Below are 22,181 nucleotides of genomic sequence, written 5' to 3' on the forward strand. Positions count from 1 at the left end.
TTTCTATTTACTCACTATTTTGTCCTAATTTACCCCCTTGTTCCGAGAAGCATTTCACCGCCAACTTGTTGATTCAGCCTCATTAAGTTACCGCGCGCGAGGGGCTCCCTTCCCAGTGACGCAGCCACGTTTCCCCTGTGGAGGGTGCGGGGCGCGTGAGCCTTCATATTTCTCTGACGCCAGACAAAAAGTGTCAGAAGAGCTTGAAGTAGGAGGAAAAAAACACAACAGCGAAGAAAGGCCACTCAGAGGAGGGAGATGAAGACCTTCAGCAGCCAAAGCCAGCCTGAGCAGCGCGGAGCCCTCTGCACCCTGCACAGCCTCAGCAGCGGCGCCATGAGTCCCCTTAGCACGGCCAGCATCACCCTGGCAGTCCTGTTCATCCTCACCATACCAGTCTCTACAAGTAGGTTGACCAAGATTTTTATTTTTGACATGAAACAATTATGGTTTTTTGTTTGTTTGTTTGTTTGTTTGTTGTCATTTTGTTTTTTTGCATGATTTTTGTTGTTGGAGAAATCAAATTAACACCTCCAAACTTTTCAATTAATGTGATAATCATTGTTTTTAGATTGCTTTTATAGTATCTATCTATCTATCTATCTATCTATCTATCTATCTATCTATCTATCTATCTATCTATCTATCTATCTATCTATCTATCTATCTATCTATCTATCTATCTATCTATCTATCTATCTATCTATCTATCTAAACAAGACAAGATATTTCTGTTTGTGTTCACTCACTGACAGGAAGTCAAAAATGAGTGAAGGGAGTACAGATGTGGACTGACACTTTATCGTGTCTTATCAAACTGACCTTTGAGTGTGTTTGTATTATTTAAGGTTAATGTCAACAGTGGGCATTTTTTTTGTCCATAGATACACAAAACATAGAGTAGTTATTGGTATTTAAAAAAAATAAAATTTATCCTTTTTTTTGTCAAAGCAGGTATAATTTTGCGTCATGTTGATACAATCTCCCTCTATGTTTGACTGTGAAGCTCTTAACCTACTAATGGACCTTCACTGCAATCATGTCTAAACATACAGGAAAAAATGTTGATTATTCCTATCCTACTCTGACTGCATCCACAAAGCTCTAATGCAGTTGTTTAGCTCCCTCAATAAGACCCATACTGTCATGTTTTGGATCAAAACACTTTACTGATGCAGACTATTTGGCTTAAGTGTGAACTGGGTGTTTTTATGTGGTTCTGTGAAATTAAAGGTGTCCCAGTCAGTCTTCAGCAGGCCACAACAGACCAGAGGCAGCTACTTCGTCAGGTAGACTTTACTTTATTGTATTCTAAATCGGTTTTCTCTGTGCAGTCCCCCCTCATCTTTTGTGCTTCTCCACAGATAGACGCTGTTTGCTCATCCTACCTTTCTGCAGACCTGAAGTACTGGGTGAGTGAGCTCTGAAACAGCTTGCTCAGTTTAGAGGGAAATATAACATTAAAAATAATTTCTGACAGCTGCCATATTTGCTTTCCAGACATCAGATGTCATAGGAGAACTCTGTATCTTGATGTTGGTTCAGAAGTCAAAGGTATCTTACATCATATGCTGGCTTTGTGTCGTCTCAAAATGCTGGGTTGTGCTGTTACATATCTTCACCAGTAATCTGATTTATGCATTTTTAGGAGCTGAGAGTTCAAGAAAACAGTAAAAGGGTGAGTTTTTTCTTCTTTAATGGAATTTATTTATTTAGAAATATGTTGGCTGTTGGTTTGCATGTGAGATACATTTTTTTTCTCCTGATGTTTGACATCCTATGCTGTATGTGCAGTTTTTATTTCACTATTCCAAACCACAACGCTATCTCTTGTCACAAGGGGTGGTAAGTTAAAAAAATAATAGTGAATAAAACTGCACTGCCACAGTGTGTTGCTTGATTGAACAAAAATAACTTTATACCGGACCTGCATCTAATTTTTTTTAAACCTCCTGAACTGGATATTGCTTTACTAAAACTGATAACAGTGGCAGATAATTTGCGTATTATTTCCCCAGAGCACGCATAATTTCTATAAAGAAATAGCTGCAGAATGCATGGTGACACGAGCATGGTACTAATATGCACAGAATGCTAATTAAATCCTCTCACAAAGCTTTCCTCACTTTACGAGTGTGATGAATGTTAGACACCATTTTGCTCAGGAAGGCACCACGGCTTCAAAAAAGTCAAGTTCCTTGAATAACTGCCTACATCTTCAGGACAGGAACGAACCTTGCAGCCAATCTGGATTTGAATCCTGACCTGGGTTCTTCTTGCATGGACTTTGCATGTTCTCTTAGACTAACCTATCATCCCCCCAAACCCCCCCATCATCCTGCAGGCACAGACAACGAATGGATGAAAAGCTTTGAGAGCCTTTATGTAATTAATTTTACATTTATTTAGCTACAGGTATAATTTCTAACATCACAGCAATGAGCAGTTGCATGCTTAACTTGAGCTTGCTTATAGCTGCCTATGTTTAAATGAAGTGGTGTTTTCAGACACACACACACACACACACACATATATATATATATATATATATATATATATATATATATATATATATAAAACCTGCACTACAAGTCAGCTTTAGCCCAATCATCTTTTACCACAGCAGTTTTAGCTAATCCCCTGATTTGATAGTTAATGCTGACAGAAGTTATTACATTTCAATAGTTTGATCAATTTTAAGAAGAAAAAGAAAGAAAGAAATACCTTTGTATTTGAAATTACTGGAACTGCAATTTCATTGTCTTTCTGACAATGACAATAAAATTCTTCTTATACTGATTCTGATTCTGGTGTTGTTTTAACCATAGAGTGATTTTAAATGTTTAATTATTTCTGACACATCTTTGCATTTGTGTTTCTTTTCATAAATATCCATTTAGTCAACTGCAGCACTTAAGGCCTCCCACAGTTTAGTTGCTTTAGCTACACATATTTATTCCCACTGAGAAATTTGAGAGAAAAAAATAAGTCAGATCAGAGATTAATTTGGTTCTCAAAAAATAAAAAGAAGAATTTATTTTTAGTTTTTGGGCTGCTTAATTTCACAAAGACATAAGAGGCATTCCACTTTGTTTAGCTATGGCCATCCCATGAAAATGCACACATTCACTTACCTCCTTCTAATAAACATAAGTATAAAGGTATAAAACCCCAAATAGAGCATGAGGTCTTCCCTGCAGACTAGACTGCAGACCTGAAGCATCTGTATTTCTGTGTTGCACACTCTTCAGTATTGACTAAAAGAAAATTGTGTACATTCCATGGTGTCTTCTCTTTTCCACTGTTGTTGATGTTCACTGTTGTTGATGTTTGCGTGTCTGCCTCTCTACGCGTGTGCGTGTGTTTGTCAGAACTCTCAGTTGCACCCTCTTCTGCATCTCGTTTCTCAGCTCCATCCCAGAAGAGAGAGAGGACTCGTAATGAGCGTATGTACCACTCACATCACTTCATTTTTATTGTTTTTATTTGATTGCAAAAAAAATCTCATCTGATATCCACTTCTTTAGATGAAATTGAGAAATACTTTGTGTTCTGAACGCAGAAATCAAATGCAACCACAGATGCAAACTGCTCTATTTGCTCGACTTCTCAACACATCTAGTCCTGATTTTTTTTTTTAATTTGTTTTAATTTTCTTTAAAAGTAGGTGTGTTATGTTTCAGATGATAACTTAGAGCTGCAGCATGCACAGCCAGCAGATGCTGATACCGAAGCACACTTGCTTCATTCTGCTGTGGACTTTAAATGCCTTTTCCCGATCCTTAGCTCACGTCATGTCATGTCATGTCATGTCATGTCAGTAATGTTCAGTCTGCATTAGTCGTGTTTTCCAAGCTGAGAGTAATTACGGTCTAAAAACGAGTGCTGCTGGAAAGGGGAACACATCCCTATTTGCTTTCACACAAAGCAGATAGAGAGCAAATGTGTATGAGGAATATGGACACTGCTTTGGAGTGACTGTTTAAGTGGGTATGTGCCATTTCCTCTGCTGGTGGAGAAACGATGTTTTCTACGTCAACAAAATCCATCATCATTTTGTGCAGGAGGTTAAATCCCGCTGCTTTTTTTGTGTGTGTGTGTGTGTCTATCCAGGCTGAACTCCAGGGACCTGGCGGAATTGAAAGCAGAGGCTACTTCCTCTATCGGGTATGTTTGTGTCAGGTACTGACAGGAAGTAAAAGCTGCACACTGAATAACAGAAATTATAAGGTTCTTTTTGCTCTTATAGCCACGAAATGGAAAACGGTCTTTGGAATATAAATAAAAAAAAGGTAACATCGCAAATAATGTATGTCAGAAGTTTTACCTATGGTGATTATTATTTATTTTTTAATTATGACTTGATTCTGTGTGTGAATATGCTACAGAAACTCCGCCTGCGAGTGTACAGAGACACGGACCCGCGCTGCACGATGACTGAGTGATCCGGACGCCTGCCACTGCCCTTTGACTCTGCTGTACATTGATGTTTGAAACTATACAATGAATACCAATTAAACTACCATTCATTTGTCCAGATGTTATTTTGCGTGATTCATTTAGGTTGTTCAAGTTTGAGTCGTGACATATTATTCCAGCATCAGTCTTTTTATTTGGAACAAGTTTTAGGAAAATACACAAAACTATACACTTTAGCATAAAAGTATCTTGCTTTTGAATCGTTCGGAGTCTCTTCTCCTTTAGCTAAATAGTTCATTTGTGTGTGTTTTTTTAAAGGTTTTGTTGGCTCTAGTGGCCTTTATTAGAAAGTAGTTTTGACAGGAAAGAGGGGAAGACATGCAGCAACAAACGTTGCCAGGCTGGGAATCAAACCTGCAACCACCGGCATGAGGACTAAGGTCTCAATACATGGGTTGTGCTTTGCCCCTGCACCACCACAGCTCCCTCATTTGTGTGTTTTAACATTATTTACAGACTTTATAAGTTAAATACGCAGTTATTATTACCAGCAGTAGATGCCGCCATCGTTCCACTATCAATGTGTGTTATATTTACAGTAAAAGATTGCTTATTGGTGAGATCGCCAACAGAGTTGTGGCTAAAATCATTCAACACCCTCTGCAAACTAAGTTTACTGACAATTTTCAAAAGTGTTCAGTTGTTTACTATTATAAGTATGAGTAATATTACACAGATTTTTATCCAAATTCAACTCTAAATGAGTACTGCAGTGGCTAAAATTATTCAACACCTCTTGAATATAATTCTTCATAAATGCCCAAATGTATGAATCAATCCTTGATTGTTTTCAGACAATCAAGGACTTTGTTAGTTGAATTTGGGGAATGTCTTTAAAATTAGTCTATGAAAAACCCAACAATCTGAACGCAACGATAGTTTGCCAGAAAATAACATCTTTAATGTTATTTAACAATTAGGATTTCATTTTATAAATGACCTATAAGGAAACAATAATTTTATGGTTTTATTCTTCAAAATCTGAAATGAATGTTTTGTTGTTGTTTTTTTTGTTTGTTTGTTTGTTTGTTTGCTTTGGGACCCGGGAAATGATGGAGGTAATTGGAGGTTTGTATGTATTAGCTAAATAGACTAATTCCACTGCGATGTGGTTCACGTAACTATTGTTTTTTTAGCCACAAAAATAGCATTGTTTTAGTCATTTCCTCTTGGTGGATTATACTGGTTTGCCTTGGAGGCCTACAATGAAGGAAACAAACCAGGATGTTAATGAAAGTTTAATAATTTATATTAAAAATTATGGAGCTGTGGTCACTGGACAATGCGGAAAAAAAAGGTTTTCTTGGGTGTGTGGTGTCCTGAAGATATACGCCCTACGCTGGCATCTACTGGCCAACTACTGCAAGTCCAGTTAGACAAAAAATGTTCTGTAAGTTTTGTTTTGAGACAATCACAATGCATCATCTGTTCATTAAAGTGGACATGACTTGTCATATTTTAACATTATTTCTAGTACTGTGACTATGCTGCAATTGAAAATACTTGTTTGCAGTGAAAATAAATACCTTCTGTTAGTCTTGTCAACTAAAACAACATATTTTGAAGTTCAATTAATATATTCTGCATTTTGAAAGGCTGAAGTTTAGCACATGACTAAAAGAGTATTGTGCAGCATAGTGGAGCTAATATCTAAAAGAAGTCCATTAATATCTTTCTGAAAATTAAGGACTGGGAGTGCCTTGTAAAATTACCATGTGATCTTTAGGTCACATTATAACCATAAACTTGTTTTGTATACATGTATGTATTGTATTGTCAATGTGTTTGAGGTTGTTATGTGAGAGACCATTACAAAGTAGTGCAAAATTATGCAGTAGAAGGGAAATAATAGTTGGGTTTAAAAATCTGAAAAGTGTGGCGGGCATATTCCTAAATTTGCATGATAAGTAAATGTAATCCACCTATATGTGAATTATCTCAGTATGCAAATGTCCTGTAAAGGCTTCAGAGATATTGGACATTGGTGAAAACATGACCATGAACAAAAACCACAACATGTCAGAATAAAGGGTAAAGCAGAGTTAGGCTGTAAAACCATACCCCTACAATTGCACAATCCTCCATTTGAAAGTAAGAAGAGCACAAGAAAAAAAAAGACCCATCAAGACTTGGCGGTGCACTTAAACTGACAGATGCAGGCAAGTCGCTGCAAAGTTTAATCGCTCAGGTGGAAGGATCTGTTGACATGACTTTTATGGGAAAGCACCAAAATTCTTGACCTACTAAGAAACATAGTCAAAATAATTTACCACCTCTGTGGGTTGCCACAAAAGGGACACAGAAACAAGTGGGAAACGGTGCTTCGGTCATGATACTGAAATAGAACTTTTTAAGCTATGAAATACTACAGCTAAAGCTGTGGTTTTGCAGACATCTTGTCTGTACACATAGTGAGTTATGGTGGCGACAGCACAGTTAACATTTAGTTGTTTTTTCTCTCCAAGATTCTTGCTGTAAGTGTAAGTATTATTAAAAAATTTTAAAAAGTAAGGAAAGAGTCACGTCGGCTCTTTGGTTTCTAAAACCTTCTAAAAAATAGCGCCATATTCCCATATCCACTTAAATATATGGTCAAACAGAGTACTGCGACTCTCCTCGCTTTGTCTGTTGCCATGGTGATGGTACCACGCTGAAGATGGGGAAACACTAAAAATACAACAGTTTAATTGCCAAGACACCTACAGACGCTAACCTACTTTGTTAAAGTTAAATGAATTATTAGAAGCTTGCATATATCCAGAAATAACAGAATCTACACGCAGTATGATAAAATATCTACTTTGTGCATTTTTGTCTGCTACAGAAATTTTTCACTGTGAATGGCGATGAGAAAGGAGGAGAGAGAAGGAAAGAAAGGGGAAAGAAAGTAATAAAGTAATAAAGAAAAAGAAACAAGAAAGAGAAATTAGCGAAATATTTTTTTAATTGTCTACAAATGGTTTCATTCAAAATCTCTCTAAAATTACAACTGATGTAATTTTAGAGAGATTGTGACGAAGGTGTAAGCAGTTTAATTAAAAGTGCATGCAGTGTGCCGGTGTTCGCAGAGGCGTGTGTGTGTTTTCTGGAGAACAGCGGCAGCCGGCAGGCCGTTTTGGCTCCAGTTCCAACTCCAGTCAGTCTGCCTCCTCAGTCTGCGCAGTCAACCGCCAGCAGCGCCACTGGGTGCAGGAATATCCCGATGAAAGACCGGACTCCACGGAGGTAAGTGTCACCGTTTTATCAACGAAGCTGCTCCGGGACCGCCGCTTCTATATCGACGGGCTCCACGTACACTTTTAGCAAGCTTGAGCGGACTAAAAAGAGAGAGTCCAGCTTGTTCCCGTTTAGAAGCGGAGACCGGCTGAAGGCCCGGTGACCCACATTCTTATCTAATGCTGCATGTTAGCCAGCTAGCTTCGGCTAAAACTGGGTTAACTGGCATACAGCACCTTTTGGCGTACTAGTTAAATGCAAGCAATATATTTCATGTTAAAGTTACTCGCCGCTTGTAAAAAGGTCTCTTTCACTATTTTACTTTAATATTATTTACTTGTGAGTGCCATTTATCGCAGTGTTATAAACTATGGAGCTATTGTTTTGTTGCTGTAAATGTCGTTAGCCGGTAAGCTAGGTGGCGACAGCAGCCTTCCAGCAGTCTCTTCCCGGTTTTGCCGGCCGGCTTCAGGGCATGGACGGATACTTTATCGGAAACTTTCATGCAGACCAGGCTTCAATTAGCTCTGCGACTACATAACCAGCAGTCCAGTTTAATAATATTTACATTTTACTCGGTTTTTACAGGCATGCCCGTTTCCCTTCACGTTAATTAATATACAGCTGCTTTGTTTTCTTTGCACCTAAAAGTCATAGGTTTTTCCAACAGACAGTAAATGATCACATTACTTTAGTCGCCAAGGCTATTTAACCTGTCAACGCAGCTGTTTCTTGTATGGTCCTTGATTTTAAAGATCCCCTGCTAATGAATGGGGGTATCCACGGCCGGTCCAAAACTATCTGGGTCCCCAAACAGGAGGGGACTTTCAACTACCATCAATTACCTCCACGTTACGAACATCCCCTTCATGTTACCCGTGTTAAAAGTTTATATGTCGAGCATAATTACTTTCATTTACAACTGAAAACTAATTGCTTGAATCTATTGGAAAGTGCACTATTTCAATACTAAAAATCAGAATTGTATCACCTTACTCAACAAATGACTCAAAACAAGAATGTCCACCAGTCTCTAAATGCATCAGTCGTGTTAATATACTTCAATTTATTTTTTGAGAACAATTAAAAGGTTACTGACAGATTGCTTTAATGAAGAAGTTCCCTATGCTGGTCCTCAGGTCCCATTGTCCTTCATGTTTTAGACACTTTTTGCTCCAGCATCCAGCGCACCTGAGTCAAATAACTTCATTAACATCTCCACATGTTATGAAGTGCTGCACAAGCCTATTAATCCCCCATTCATTTAAGTCAGGTGTGCGACAGCTTGGAAACATCTGAAACATACAGAATAGTGGCTCCTGAAGACCAAGATTGAGAACCATTGGTTAAGCCATAAATGTGGTTAATCTTGCAATTCCCTCCTTTTTTCTGTTGGATTCAAAACTCCATCAGAGAGCCTATAACCATCCATCCATTTTCTTTACACCGTTGTCCCTTAGTGGGGTCGGGAGGGTTGCTGGTGCCCATCTCCAGCTAACGTTCCGGGCAAGAGGCGGGGTACACCCTGGACAGGTTGCCAGTCTGTCACAGGGCAACACAGAGACACACAGCCATGCACACACACACTCACACCTAGGGACAATTTGGAGAGGCCAATTAACCTAACAGTCATGTTTTTGGACTGTGGGAGGAAACCGGAGTTCCCGGAGAAAACCCACGCATGCACAGGGAGAACATGCAAACTCCATGCAGAAAGACCGGGGCCGGGAATCAAACCCAGAACCTTCTTGCTGCAAGGCAACAACTCTACCAACTGCGCCAATGTGCAGCCAGAGAGCCTATAACATCTATTACAAATATTTTATTTGTTGTATCCCTTAAAAGGGAAAAAAAAAGGCAAAGTAGCTTAAAATCAAAATGAAAAAACAAAGGCTACCAGCCTGGAGCAGACTAATTGGTGGACGTATTAAATACTTAGAGAAATTGTTTAAAAAATTATCACATGACTTGTTTTCATTACCACTGTGTCACTGTCATAAAAACATTTCAAACCTTAATGCAACTGCTTAGTTTGCTTATATGTTGGGCCAGCACAGATTAAAAATAAAATGGGAGTAGAGAGAAATGACTCTTTTAATATAGAGTACTTTCAAATAAAGTATTAACCTTCAGAATATTGTTATAAATTGAGTTTGCAAATAGACTTTTAGTTTAACCATCCTAGTCATTCCTGTCTTGTATGCCCTCAAACTCTGAGAGGAATTTGTAGTGTGACAAGTACTTTAGCTGCAGAGAAATCCCTTTGTCACACGGAAGGGATTGTTTGTGTTAGGCTGACCTTTTCCTGAGAACTAAGGGAATCTTCTTGATCTCCAAGACATAACAAGTCTGGCTTAATAACTTTGTCAGCACTTATTTCTTCTCTGCTGAAGAAAACAGGGGGGAGGGCTCTTTTGCTTCTACATCAGCAATCCAGTGGTGAAAGAAGCTGTTTAAATAAATTAATACAATTTTATTTAAATCTGCCATGTTGTGTGTTGTGTCTTTTAACTTTCTAATTTTTGACACCATTTAAGCAGTTTAGATAAATTTTTCAATATCACATACAAAGTGGGTTCATATTTTCTCTAAAATATGTTTGGATCATTACTTCCAACAATGGACATTTGAAAAAAAAAATTTGTATCTTGACACTGAGGAGTTATTAATGGAAAAAAGCTTACTACAATGTTGGCAAAGGTCTTTTTATTTTATTTTTTTAACTGAGCAAATTTCTGTATCTCGTCAAGTAAACACTTAACTTAATGAAACCATTTTTGGACTGTTGTGTTTCAGCATTACTTTTTCACATTTTCAAGTAGTAATACTTTGTTCTGTTTTAAAAAAAGAAAAACACAAGCTACAATAGTAAAAACTTATTTCAAGTCTTAGGAGCCCCTGTGATTAAGCACCTAAAGGAATAATATACCGTATTTTCCGCACTATAAGGCACACCTAAAAACCTTCAATTTCCTCAAAAGCCGACAGTTCGCCTTATAATCCAGTGCGCCTTATATATGGACTGATATTGAGCCACAAAAGGTCCATCAACTACGGTAAGCAGCAGCCGACTTCATTTTCGCCTGTAGAAGAAGAAGCGTGCGGTGCATGCTGGGATAGTTGTCAGAACGCTGGTTTGTTAATAAAGTTTGACTGACCTATCTACCTACCGACCTGATAATCAGGTCGTCTGCAGGTCATTTAGGACCACGTTCTCCACGAACATGCTGTGTGCGAATGGAGAAGGGTGACCATCGTCCGGCCACGCCCCGGCCCAGTCGCGGAAGGCTCTCCTCGCCGACCCAAGTTGGACTGTTTTGTTGACATTCTTTATGTCAACAAAGTGGCTTTAGATATTCATCCGGGGTGCTTCGACTAGGGTTACCAAGGGACCAGCCCCTATACATTTAGAGCCTGGGGTGCGAGGGAAGAGAGACAGAGACTGCGGCGGCAGTGTGTCGGTTGGTCTGTGTTACCCAGAAAGCAGTTGGGCACAATATCACAACACCAACACCGTGAGTGAAACAATGACTGGGGCAGACTACTATATAAAGTACTCGGGGACCATTTCTCTATTATTACACATCCATATTTGTAGAGTACGGAACAAATTGCGTCCCGCATAGGTTCAATACGGGACGGGTGGCAACCGTAACTGCAGCGTCTATTCTATGCGCCTTATAATGCGGTGCGCCTTGTATATGAAAAAAGTTTTAAAATAGGCCATTCATTGAAGGTGTGCCTTATAATCCGGTGTGCCTTATAGTGCGGAAAATACGGTAAATGTTCTGGGTTTTCCCAAGTGTTTTATAAACCTGGCGGGCTTCCAGGCTGTACTTGTGCCCCCACCAGGCATTGCCTATATACATTGCCTATTTACTTAAGCATTATTAAAATGTTTGCATTTTTTAAGACTTTATTATTGGTGTCCAGGTGTTAATCTTCCAATCTTTCAATAGCAGATAATTATCAAGTGAAATTTTAATTTTTCCTGTCAACTTTAAACGTTTTTTAACTCAAAAACACGACGGGCCGCTGGATGAATCACCGCCCTGTCATCCAACCACCAGGCTTAGCAAGTTTTCTGGGAGAAACCTTGCAAAGTTTGGAAGCAGATTAGCTTTGAATGGATGTTATTCACACGTGTGAATCGGATGCTTCTGCATTTGCACTGCTGCAAAGGCCTCAAGATGACCCAGATGTTTTGGTTCTGATTCAGTTATCCGTCTACCCCTGCTCTGGTATATATAGCCCTTGAATAAAACTGACAACAATACTCTGTCATGAGATGAAGGAGTTGGCTAATAAACAAAATCCCACTGAATTGTGCTGCTGCTTGCAGGATGTGCTGTTGTGGAAGGAGTTTATTTCCAGAGACCCTCAGCCTGAGCTAATTAAGCTGTTTGAACTGCAATCTGTCAAGCGCTTGTGACAGAGTTGCTCTTCATCCATGTTTCATTGTGTTCTATTTTTGCTCCACAATCTGTCGTCGCGAAATTGATGAATATGAATCCGAGAGCGATGTTGCCTGAGTCACCAGAGCTCCAAATGTTTGGTCGTGAAATGAAGCAGGAAAATGGATCGGTGTTCTGTGATCGCGCATTATGCTGAAATAATGCGGACGATCGTGTTTAACTAGAATCGCCTCTCTGTTTCAGCTGTTGACAAGTTTTGCTTTCGCTATCCTCTCATAAAGTTCAGACAAAGACGGTTCCAATACTTTAATGTAAGCCTGTTGTAATAAATTAAAATGAGCATAATCATTTACTTTCTGATGATTAGTACATGTGTTGAAGGGCAATTTTTATTCATAGTTTTGATTGTGCGTGTGTCCTTTTTCGTTGTTTTTGGTTGTTGTTTATATATACATTTAAAATATCTTCCAGATCCAGTATTAAGTGTTCTATACAGAAGTAAAGTTTGTTTTTGAGATACATTATTATAATTATGTCATTATTATCAATAGATTACTTGAAAATAATCTAAAAACATACACTTTCCATTACAACAATAAATGTGTCATCCATCAAAATGTATTGTGACACGTCTACCTTTAAAGTATGTCAGAGTTGATCATTTATGCTTCAGGGTCACATGTCCTGCTTTAGAGCTGAATCATAAATCAATATCTTTCTGAAATAATGCAAAGTGCCTTTTAGAATAAAGTTTTAATGCCAGAAGCGAAACTAACTTAAAAAGCATTAGCTACACTTTCTGACAATGTTTTAGCAAAAGTCCATGCACTGTGCTTTCTTTGTGTTATAGCTACATTCATTCTAGCCAACAAAGTGAGCTTGACCTTGAACTTTGAGGCGTGACACTGATAACAGATCTTTTACATTGAACTTTATTCAAAATATTAATAAAAGGGCAGGAAAAAGTCAGCAGCGTTTTTGATAACAATGAATTTAAAAACAGACTTTTCCAGAGGTCGGATTGTGTGCGGACATTTTATTAATTTTTTTTACTCTTAATAGAAATTATTCCTCAGATGTCTATAATGCATCCCACCAAATGTCACCCTGATCTTGTCAATCCCAGTCAAGCGTTTGCTAACTTTTGCTCATATTGGTCAGATAAGTTTATGCAGCATTATTTATTTATTTGTATTAATTCGTAGGATTTCTTGTCTAACTGAGAGATATTAAACTTGAAGGGTGAAGGACGCAGACTTTTTGTGTTTACAGTAAACAACAATCACCTTTCGCCAGGGTGTGAGTCAATTTAAAGGGCTTTACATTTAAAGTTATTTTCATTCAGGCAAGAAGTTTTTCTGATGAGAAACAAAATGTTGAAAAGTATGATTTTTAGGAAGAAAAAAAAAAGACGTCAATAATCCTTTTCATGATCAGTGGGAAAGCCGCTACTGAGATCAAGCGCTTTTTATGATTCTCGATGAGCTTCCTGCACGTTTCCTCTGGTATTTATGACATCTCATCTTTTCCAATGAGCTCTTAAGTCTTTAAGAGTGGAATGCCTCTTTTCCATCACCCTAATCTTTAGCTTCCGTCATAAGATTTTCCTTCAAATTCAAGCCAGGACTTTGGACAATGTGTTTCTTTTACAGTTAAATGAAGTGGTTTTGAATACTTGAGCTCAACAGTCCCTGATCAGAAGAGATTTGATTAATTTATTTCAGTCTTCCTACATATCAGATTGGCTGCTTACCTTTTACAAAATGCTTGGTACAGGGAAGTCTTCTTCTTACTAGCTAAAACTTCAAGAGGAGCTGCTTTCAACAGCAGTAATCTCTGTACTTATGAGTAAATGTTAGTATTGTACTGTGAAATTAGTTTGTAATTTAAAATTTACAATTTAATAATAAAAGTAAAAAAAAACAAAAAACTTTCAGCTTGACTTAGCCTGGCTGAAAACTCAAAAATCTTTTCTTGGTCATTTTTTTCTGGTATTATTAAGCCGCATGTATTACAGTGTTTGTGAAGAAGATTTAAAGTTGGCTGTTTTTAGTGTAAGTGACAATGTCTCTAAAATAAAGTCGCATGAAGTGCAAAAATATGTAAAAAGCTATTTAAAAAAAAGTTTGTCAGGCTACTAAAAAAAGAGCTAGACTTCAGGTGGTGCTGGTCATTTTTGTCCTGCACATTTTATTCTTTTGCAGTTTTAGTTTGTGTGTGTCTTAAAGGTTCGTTGTATGGGCATTTTCTCGAGTTGGTGAAGAAGCTAGCTGATTTCACCAGACAACAGCAAGTTGTTCTGTTGTTTTGAGATTTAGGACTCCATCTGTCATGGGACATGATTTAGGTAATCTAATATCAGGCTACACGTTCTGTAATAAATACAAATTCGACCAAAGTGGAAATTTGCCACAAAACTGCAAAGTATGCATACTACATGAGGAGGATAATGATTCACATGGTGGCAGTCTGGGTAAATGTAGTACAAGTAAGACCCAATCAACCAGCACATCACCACGTTTCAAAAAATAATGGCCTAAGTCATTTTTTGCTAAAAATTATTTAGGCAAAAATAAATAAATAAAAAATGAATTGTGCCATTATTTTTGCAAGGTAATGACATGCGAACGTTTCCTAAGAGATCCACTGAGTCAACATACTGCTAAATTGGGCTAAAATGAAATATAGTTTGGTTATTGTTGCAAAAATTTGTTTGAACCGTTAAACATTCCAACTTTTCTTTTTTTACTCAATAATTACATTCTGACTATATTGATTAAATGTGAGTTAAAAAACGTTTAAAGTTGACAAGAAATTATAAAATATCACTTGATAATTATGTGTTATTGGAAGATTAACACCTGTACACCAACTATAAAGTCTTAAAAATGCAAAGATTAAATAAATAAGCAGTGTTTAGCCTGGTGGGGGCAGAAGTAAAGCCTGGTGGCCAGCCAGGCTTATAATACACTGAGGAGAACCCTGTAACAATATAAAAGCAATACAATACTAAGTTTAGAAAATACATGACTAGTTATAGTAAGTCGTAATTTAAAAATCAAAATTTTGTTTTTCCTTATGTCTTTTAAAAAAGTTTCCACAGTGACGGCAACAAATCATTTAAAGTATGAATGATGTTGACTTTAAGACGGAACACTGTGTAACACTACATGTTCTACTTTGAGCTGCAGTCTATAAACGGGTGAGTGTGAGCATGACCTGGAACCCTAATACACTGAGACTAATAAAATGTTGTTACGTGCTTTGTGGGAAACCACAGAGGAATATCTATTCACGCGGGGAAAATAAAGACGAAGGTGTTTATTGATTGAAAAGCTCCTCATGTTTACGCCGTACTGATTACTTCTCTGGTCGGGATCCGTCTGTGTTTGTCTGCTTTAGCTTGGTGGTTAAAAATGAAGTTTTATTCTGATTATAGTGTCATGTGGTCCTCAACCTGCAGTCATAATCGCCTCCCCCTCCCTGGAGCCTGTCATCTTTCTGAACCCCACTGACCTACTTGGCATCAGGATGAGGCCCCTGGCGGAGGCCCCCGCTCCTTGGAGACTGGCAGCCAGCAGCAGTCGAGGGGCGTTCGCCAGCCACCACTGCTGGCTCCTGAACCATTCTTGTCTGTGTGTTGCTGAGTCAAAACGTAAAACAAAGCCTGCTCTTGTATTTTGTGGAGGTGTGTGCAGTGAGTGTAAACACAGCTGGCTGCCCTGTGTTAACATGTAGGCTAGTGTCACAATTCAGCAGGACAGTGGGTAAAGTTGTGTATTTGTTTGCTCATAAAGCAAGAAAAAAAAGCCTTATCAAAGTATTGTTGGATGTATTCCCAAAGAGTGAGGGAATCACATCTTTAGTTATCTGGTTAAAATAGTGATATGTGGACTTGTAGAGATAATAGGGATAACCACATTAGTAAAGTATTGTATTAGTAAAATGTTTTCGTAATCGTGAATTCTCATGGTTAATTATCCATGTTAATTATCCATCCATCATCCATGTTAGGGCCTAATACAACTGTTTGGAGGAAGATGTTTATCAGCACGTGTCGGGTTTTTGCGTTTTAGGAGCTGGACTGTTTTTCAATTATTTCTGGGTTCACTGATGGTCCACAAAGCCCGGGTCTCGGGTATCGTCGAGTGACATTGATCATAGAGATGAGTTCCTGTGCTACTAAAAAAAACAGGTCTTTCTGAAATTCAACTTTTAACTTAAAAACATTCTATTTTTTTATTTCTTTTTTAGGTTTAAAAATTCAACAATTGATTTAATTAGACATTTAAAGTAATACTTTAATACTGCATCAAAATGTTTCTTGACTATGAAACAAATGCATACTGTAAATAAATTAGTTGGAAAGATGTAGCTACATAAAATGTTATGCTTTACAAAAAACGTATTTATGTCACTATTTAATTATTCATAGTAATGTGCTCAATATCACTGTATCCATCAGGCTGCCTTACAGAGTTGGTGACCAAAGCTAAAGCTGCTATAGATTATTTGTCTAAAGTGAAGTTATTGTAAAGGTTTATCCAATCAGATGCTACTGACTATTTGACAAACCAATTGTTTGATAGTTAATTTCAATTCTCAAAATCATGAAGTAATTTATTAAATCCTTAAATAACTAGTATACGTGACTTCAAATGCATTTTAGACATCTTCATCTATTTATAAATATGCATTTAATGAATTACTGACCAATTCCAATAGGGTTTAAATTTAATACCTTTATGTCCTGTTTAATTTTTGATACACGTTAACAATTATTTAATGATTTTGAAGTTACCTTTTGGCATTACAGATTTTTCTGAATATTGGAATTACATGAAAGACGCATCTCAATAACCCTCAAATGCTGATTTGTAAACAAAAGTGAAAATAATGTGGTGTTTTGGGAGAGAGCCGTTTTGAATTTTGAAAACATTTCTCATCTGTTAAAGTTATAACTTCTTTGTAATGTACGCCATTGACATTGACTCCACTTCCTCTTGCAGAGAAAGACACTTTGTAACAATATTGGTAAAAATGATTTGTTTCTACTAAAAGATGCAGAATGACTTGCTCCGTGTCCGAACAGAAGCATGTGTTTGCAGGACTTGTCCCAGTGTTTCACATCTAGTGACTCAAGTCGGTGACAGAGTGGATCCCTGCGTTCTGTTCATGTTTTTGTTGCATGACAGAGGGAGTATCAGCTGCAGAGGCATTCATCCATGATATTTTTACTCGGTTGCCGTGGTGTTGCCCGTTGGCACGGTTGCTGGCGCTGGGTGTGGTGCGGTGCGTGACGAGAGGCACCATAGATCCACTTCAGTGACTCATATCCTTAGAGCTCTGCTGCCCTAAATCGGAGCAGGCTTGCACACACCCACATATGCGCAAACACACTTGAAGCATCCCACATCGCTCTATAAGCACCAAAAAAAAAGGGACAAAAAAGATAAACCAGTCATTGTGTTTCAGGGTGATGAATACTTTACATTCTTCTCTTTATCTTGGAATCACTTGATCGTCGATGTGTTATCAGTCAGCACATCTACATCACTTACCTGACCATCTGCTAGTGGTGAGGCACCAGGAAGTCCTTTTGTATGTCGTACGGTTTTAACGACGGCACGCGATGCAGAATGCCTGAGGTACTCGCAAGGTAATGTGTTGCACTTCTAAGGCTTTTGTGTTGACAGCGTGCCAGGATTTTTTATTTATTTATTTTCTTTGCTGAAAAGTAGAAGGTGTTGCCTGTGGAGCTGTAATTAAGTTAGTTCGGAGGAGGAAGAGGAGGAGGAGGAAAGTAGGTCAATGGGCCAGCAGGTCAGTGAATCACAGATGACGTCATGGTTATACAAGCCTCGCTCTCCCGGTTGCACAACACTCACTTGGCAGTGAAGATATTGCTGTGAAAATGTTTTAACATTCACTTAATTTTTTCTCATAATGCTGATTTTATATAATTTTCCCACATGTGGTATTTTTCTGATTCCCCCCCCCCCCCTAATCTCTTGTGATCTATAATCTTGACTCTGTGGAGTTGAGAGCAAACAGCTGCCTGCTTTTGTTTGTCAGGAGAACCGAAGTTTATAAAAAGCTTTTACTACCACTCTTCACTTCTTGTTATAGTTGTACTGAAGTGTAGTTGGCCATTTGTGTTGACAAAGCAGTTATCCGAGATAAGACTCTTGCGATCTGTGCCAAGAGTCATGGCGTGTGCAGTAAAATACCTCTGCATAGCTGAAGCTTGTGATTACGCACTTGCCTTCCCTTGTCACTTTTCCTTCTTTTACAGTGATCTGGAAAATTCCCTTATAGATTTATTTTGTTAGTACTTAAATGTTTCAGATCATCAAACACGGTTTCATGTCAGTTAAAGGATTAAGGGGGGGAAAAAATCCCCTCTTGTTAATTCATAAATTCACTTTTTAAATTTCACTTTCAAATTTAAACCTGCAAGGGTGTGAAACGATTTTTGATTTTATGAACTACTGCATGAAATCAAACATTTTAGTTTCTATTAAAGCAAGATAGAAAGTACTGTAGATGCTACATTTTATGTCCATTTATTAATTCAGCCAATCAAAATTTATTAGAATGGGGGAAAAAATATGTAAATTATTTGACTAGAAAAATAATCTTAAGAATCAGCTGGTATAACTTATCGTGACACATATCATCATTTAAACAGAAATACCACAAAATACATTGCTCATTGCTGTTTTCCTTTGTGATTACTTACTCTCACTGATTCTTGAACAAAAACATTTTATAATTAAAAATTGTTGAATGCTGTGAGAGTCAATTCAAGATTTTTTAAATATTTTTTTAAAAGCTAAAATGGTTCAAAAGTGGATTGTTGGGACTCTTCTGCAGCTTACTAATGCATAGTTGTTAAAAATCATTTCTTTTAGCCACAGCCTCCTCATGAGTCATGGACAGAATTAGTTCCTGCTATTAAAGCATTGCTCTGCAGATAAAAACATGGAGTAACCTAATGGCCAGCAGCCTGGTTGATGTATGAGTCATACATGTTTTTATTTCTGTGTCATGTATGGCCTCCATAAACTCATGGCTGCACTCTTGGTAAACTTCTCTGTTTTCCACCAACTTTTAAGGACCAACGTCACATCTTCTGCTTTTATACAAGAATTGCAATATATTGCTAATTTAGATTTAGGATTATTTTTGATTCAACAAAGAATTATGTTTTTCATAGGACATGACAGGCACCTCTTGAAAAATTATTAAACAATTTTAAAAATGATATTTTGTATGTTTCTCTTTACACTTGAATAAAAATAAAGGGTAACACTTTATTTGAAGGCCGGTGAATAAGACTGACATGACACTTTCATAAACATGACATAGCACCTGTCATGAACATGAATAAGCCTTTATGAATATTTATGACTGTTGTCATAAAGCGTCATTTGGTAAATTATGACACTTTTAATACAAAGTTGACATTATTCAAAATGTCTTTATGACAACTTGACATTAACCAAGAAATCATTACTAATATAAATTTGTTATAAAAGTATTGCTGATTGCACTTTAAAAATTATATAACTTTATATTATTAAAGGTGAAGTTTAAACAGTAATGATTTATTGTCTTTTTCACCCCCCTTCAAATAAAGTGTTACCAAATAAAGTCATGTTAAGCATTTATATATCTGAATAATCAGCAGAAAACTCTTTACTGACATTACACCAATCAAATGCTTTTAAATAATTGCTGACTAATTATCTGGTCAGCAATTATTTGCTGACCAAATAATTATTAAAGTGAAACAGCTGGAAAACACACAAAACTATTCATATACACATTTAAAATACTTCTCAATGCTTGGTGTAAACGCAACATGCAGAAATCGACAGGTTTTAGGTGTTTAGAAGGTCAAAGGTCAACCTAACATCTTGGTTGTCAACAGAAAACTGCTGCTTCTGTCAATCTAAAGAATTTCATACCAAGACCTACATTATGTTACTGCTCATACTATTCCCTTATGACGTAGAGCTGTAAAGTAAAAGCACTGCTCAATATAATGTATATATTCTTGAAAATTATATATACATTTTTAATGCCATTTTTAATCAAATAGAAACTTTACTCAACTTTATGCCTCAAAAAAATCTCTTCCTCTATGAAAACTTGGATTGTTTTTGTAATATATTTTCCCTGATCGTGTTATTTTTGCTTGCTTTCATGGTAGCAACTCCATTCTCATATTACTTTCAAATATCTATTAACAAATATGAGGAAGTAGTAAGTCAGCCAGTGGAATTTTATTTGTTACTGCCTCTGTAAATCGGTAATGTTACAAACCCAACATTACTGATTGCTGCTGCGTTACAGCAAAAATTCATTAATCTTTGGGAGTCGAGTTAAGGTGTATTGCTGTAGCCTACACGTCATTTAATCAAGGTCTCAAATCATTCAGCTCGCTTTCAGAATTAATTTTAGTGTGAAACTGTTTATAAATTGCGTATATTTCTTCCAGTTGTCGCATTCAACCTTCTACTGTAATGTATCAGTGAAGGTAGATTGTCGCCAGCTGAGGTGTCCTGAAGCTCATACCTGATCCTCCGTTGTTCTCCGTTTGTCTCACAGACACAGATGTTGCTGCCATGTACAACACTTGCATCCAAAGGAGACCAGAAACCCATTTGACTGAAGACCTTTTACCAACTTTCAGCTCGCCTCCAAGACTCAAGTCCAACATCAACCGCTGCTGCAGCCCACCCACCGAGATCCTCCACTCATCCAGACACACTTGCCTCTCGCACGACTGGCTTTATTTTTGGTGAGGATTGGATTCTGCTTTGCCTAACCGTGCTATATTTCCTAATGGTTTTGGTGTTTAAAAGGTTATTTCTCTCTCATTTTGTTTTAAAGGTTCATTCACAAATGTCTACCTCACGATTAAAAGACTACACGCCGAATCTGCAACCCTGAACAGGTTACAAAATGACCTCAAGCATTAACCGGTGAGATGGATATTCTATACATTTGTTTCTTTACTAATGAGCAGTCCAGACATGGTACACTGTGGCGTCACAAACTGGATTTTAGAACTCCTTATTATGATCTAAATAAGGGAGAAAAATAATTGGAAGGAACAAGTTGGCACTTGGTAAAAGTTAAAGCTACACGTTATATTGAATCATCAATGCGGTATCGTCGCCAAGGGAGGGGAGAGGATGAAACTCTAGATGTCTGCAGTACTGCAGTTTCAAACTGTGCCAACTCGAACAGATGAAAACACGTCAAGTTCTTCAAAAAATATTTTATTTCCCTGTTGATTATATAAAAATATGCTGATTTTCCCAGCTGGTGTTACAGATAGTTGCCTCCTAAACCGTACTGAGATCCACATGCTTTTTGTGTCATCAGAATACCTGATTGTGACTTAAGTGTTTATCTGTGTCGAATGATTACTGAGCTGATTCATTTTACAAAAAATCTTTTTGTGCTGCAGGCTTTGTGGATGGCTTGTATCAACTTTGTGCTGTGTAGCTCTCTTCTAGTTATTAGTAAAAAAAACAAGTGTTTAAATCTAATCATTTTGTTCATAAACTCTGATCTCCACCTGCCTTGTGAAGATGAGTATTTTTTCTACTTATGTATTTTTTGTCATTAATGCGTGTAATTCTCAGACATATTCAGTTATCCTATATCTACAGTGGAAAACTAAAATCTTATTAATGATGATACTTTTGCGTTGTTGTGCCTCCACTGTAATTTAAAGGGGGTGCACCGATAAATCGGTTGGTTGATAAATTGGCCCAGACTTCCTTAATTTTGGGAGCTCTGCTGATCGTCCACCAATCTTACACATCTTAGCTGAGGTCTGAAAGTCAGCCACTGCTGTCAGCCACCGTCCCCCGTAGCTCTACCATGAGAGACTGCTGACTCACAGACCCGCCCAGCAGGTCACGTCTCTCCGTGAACGGTTAAAAAAAATGTCTCCACTATGTTACCAACTTAGAAACTTTGTTATATTTAGCAACGTTTTTGACAAAAAAAATCTGCAGGTCTGGCTTTTGAAAGATCGGAGATCGACCG

The 22,181-nt window shown here is 37.5% G+C and overlaps 2 protein-coding genes across 6 annotated transcripts in view; both read left to right on the forward strand.

Moving 5' to 3' along the window:
- The first annotated feature begins 121 nt into the window (after positions 1-121).
- Positions 122-4,537, forward strand: nmu (neuromedin U). Of its 3 annotated transcripts, none has more exons than XM_008407456.3 (9): positions 122-406; positions 1,234-1,289; positions 1,365-1,412; positions 1,501-1,554; positions 1,649-1,678; positions 3,372-3,446; positions 4,114-4,167; positions 4,250-4,292; positions 4,389-4,537. In XM_008407456.3, exons 1-8 carry the CDS (start codon positions 259-261, stop codon positions 4,283-4,285), a joined length of 501 nt encoding a protein of 166 aa, XP_008405678.1. In that variant the 5' UTR covers positions 122-258; the 3' UTR covers positions 4,286-4,292; positions 4,389-4,537. The 3 variants fall into 3 exon arrangements, with proteins under 3 accessions (XP_008405678.1, XP_008405680.1, XP_008405681.1); XM_008407458.3 differs by having other exon boundaries at positions 3,411-3,446; XM_008407459.3 differs by lacking the exon at positions 3,372-3,446.
- A 3,008-nt stretch (positions 4,538-7,545) lies between these two features.
- The window catches only part of clocka (clock circadian regulator a), a 29,417-nt gene continuing 14,781 nt past the window's right edge, over positions 7,546-22,181 (forward strand). For all 3 annotated transcript variants that reach the window (XM_008407460.3, XM_008407461.3, XM_008407462.3), the window contains exons 1-3: positions 7,546-7,704; positions 20,727-20,919; positions 21,012-21,103. In XM_008407460.3, coding sequence (XP_008405682.1) covers positions 21,084-21,103 — 20 coding nt within the window. In that variant the 5' untranslated portion in view covers positions 7,546-7,704; positions 20,727-20,919; positions 21,012-21,083. The remainder of the gene's footprint in view (positions 7,705-20,726; positions 20,920-21,011; positions 21,104-22,181) is intronic.

This window comes from Poecilia reticulata, chromosome 4 (genome assembly GCF_904066995.2).
Source record: "Poecilia reticulata chromosome 4, P_reticulata-male-v2, whole genome shotgun sequence".
Lineage (NCBI taxonomy): Eukaryota > Metazoa > Chordata > Actinopteri > Cyprinodontiformes > Poeciliidae > Poecilia > Poecilia reticulata.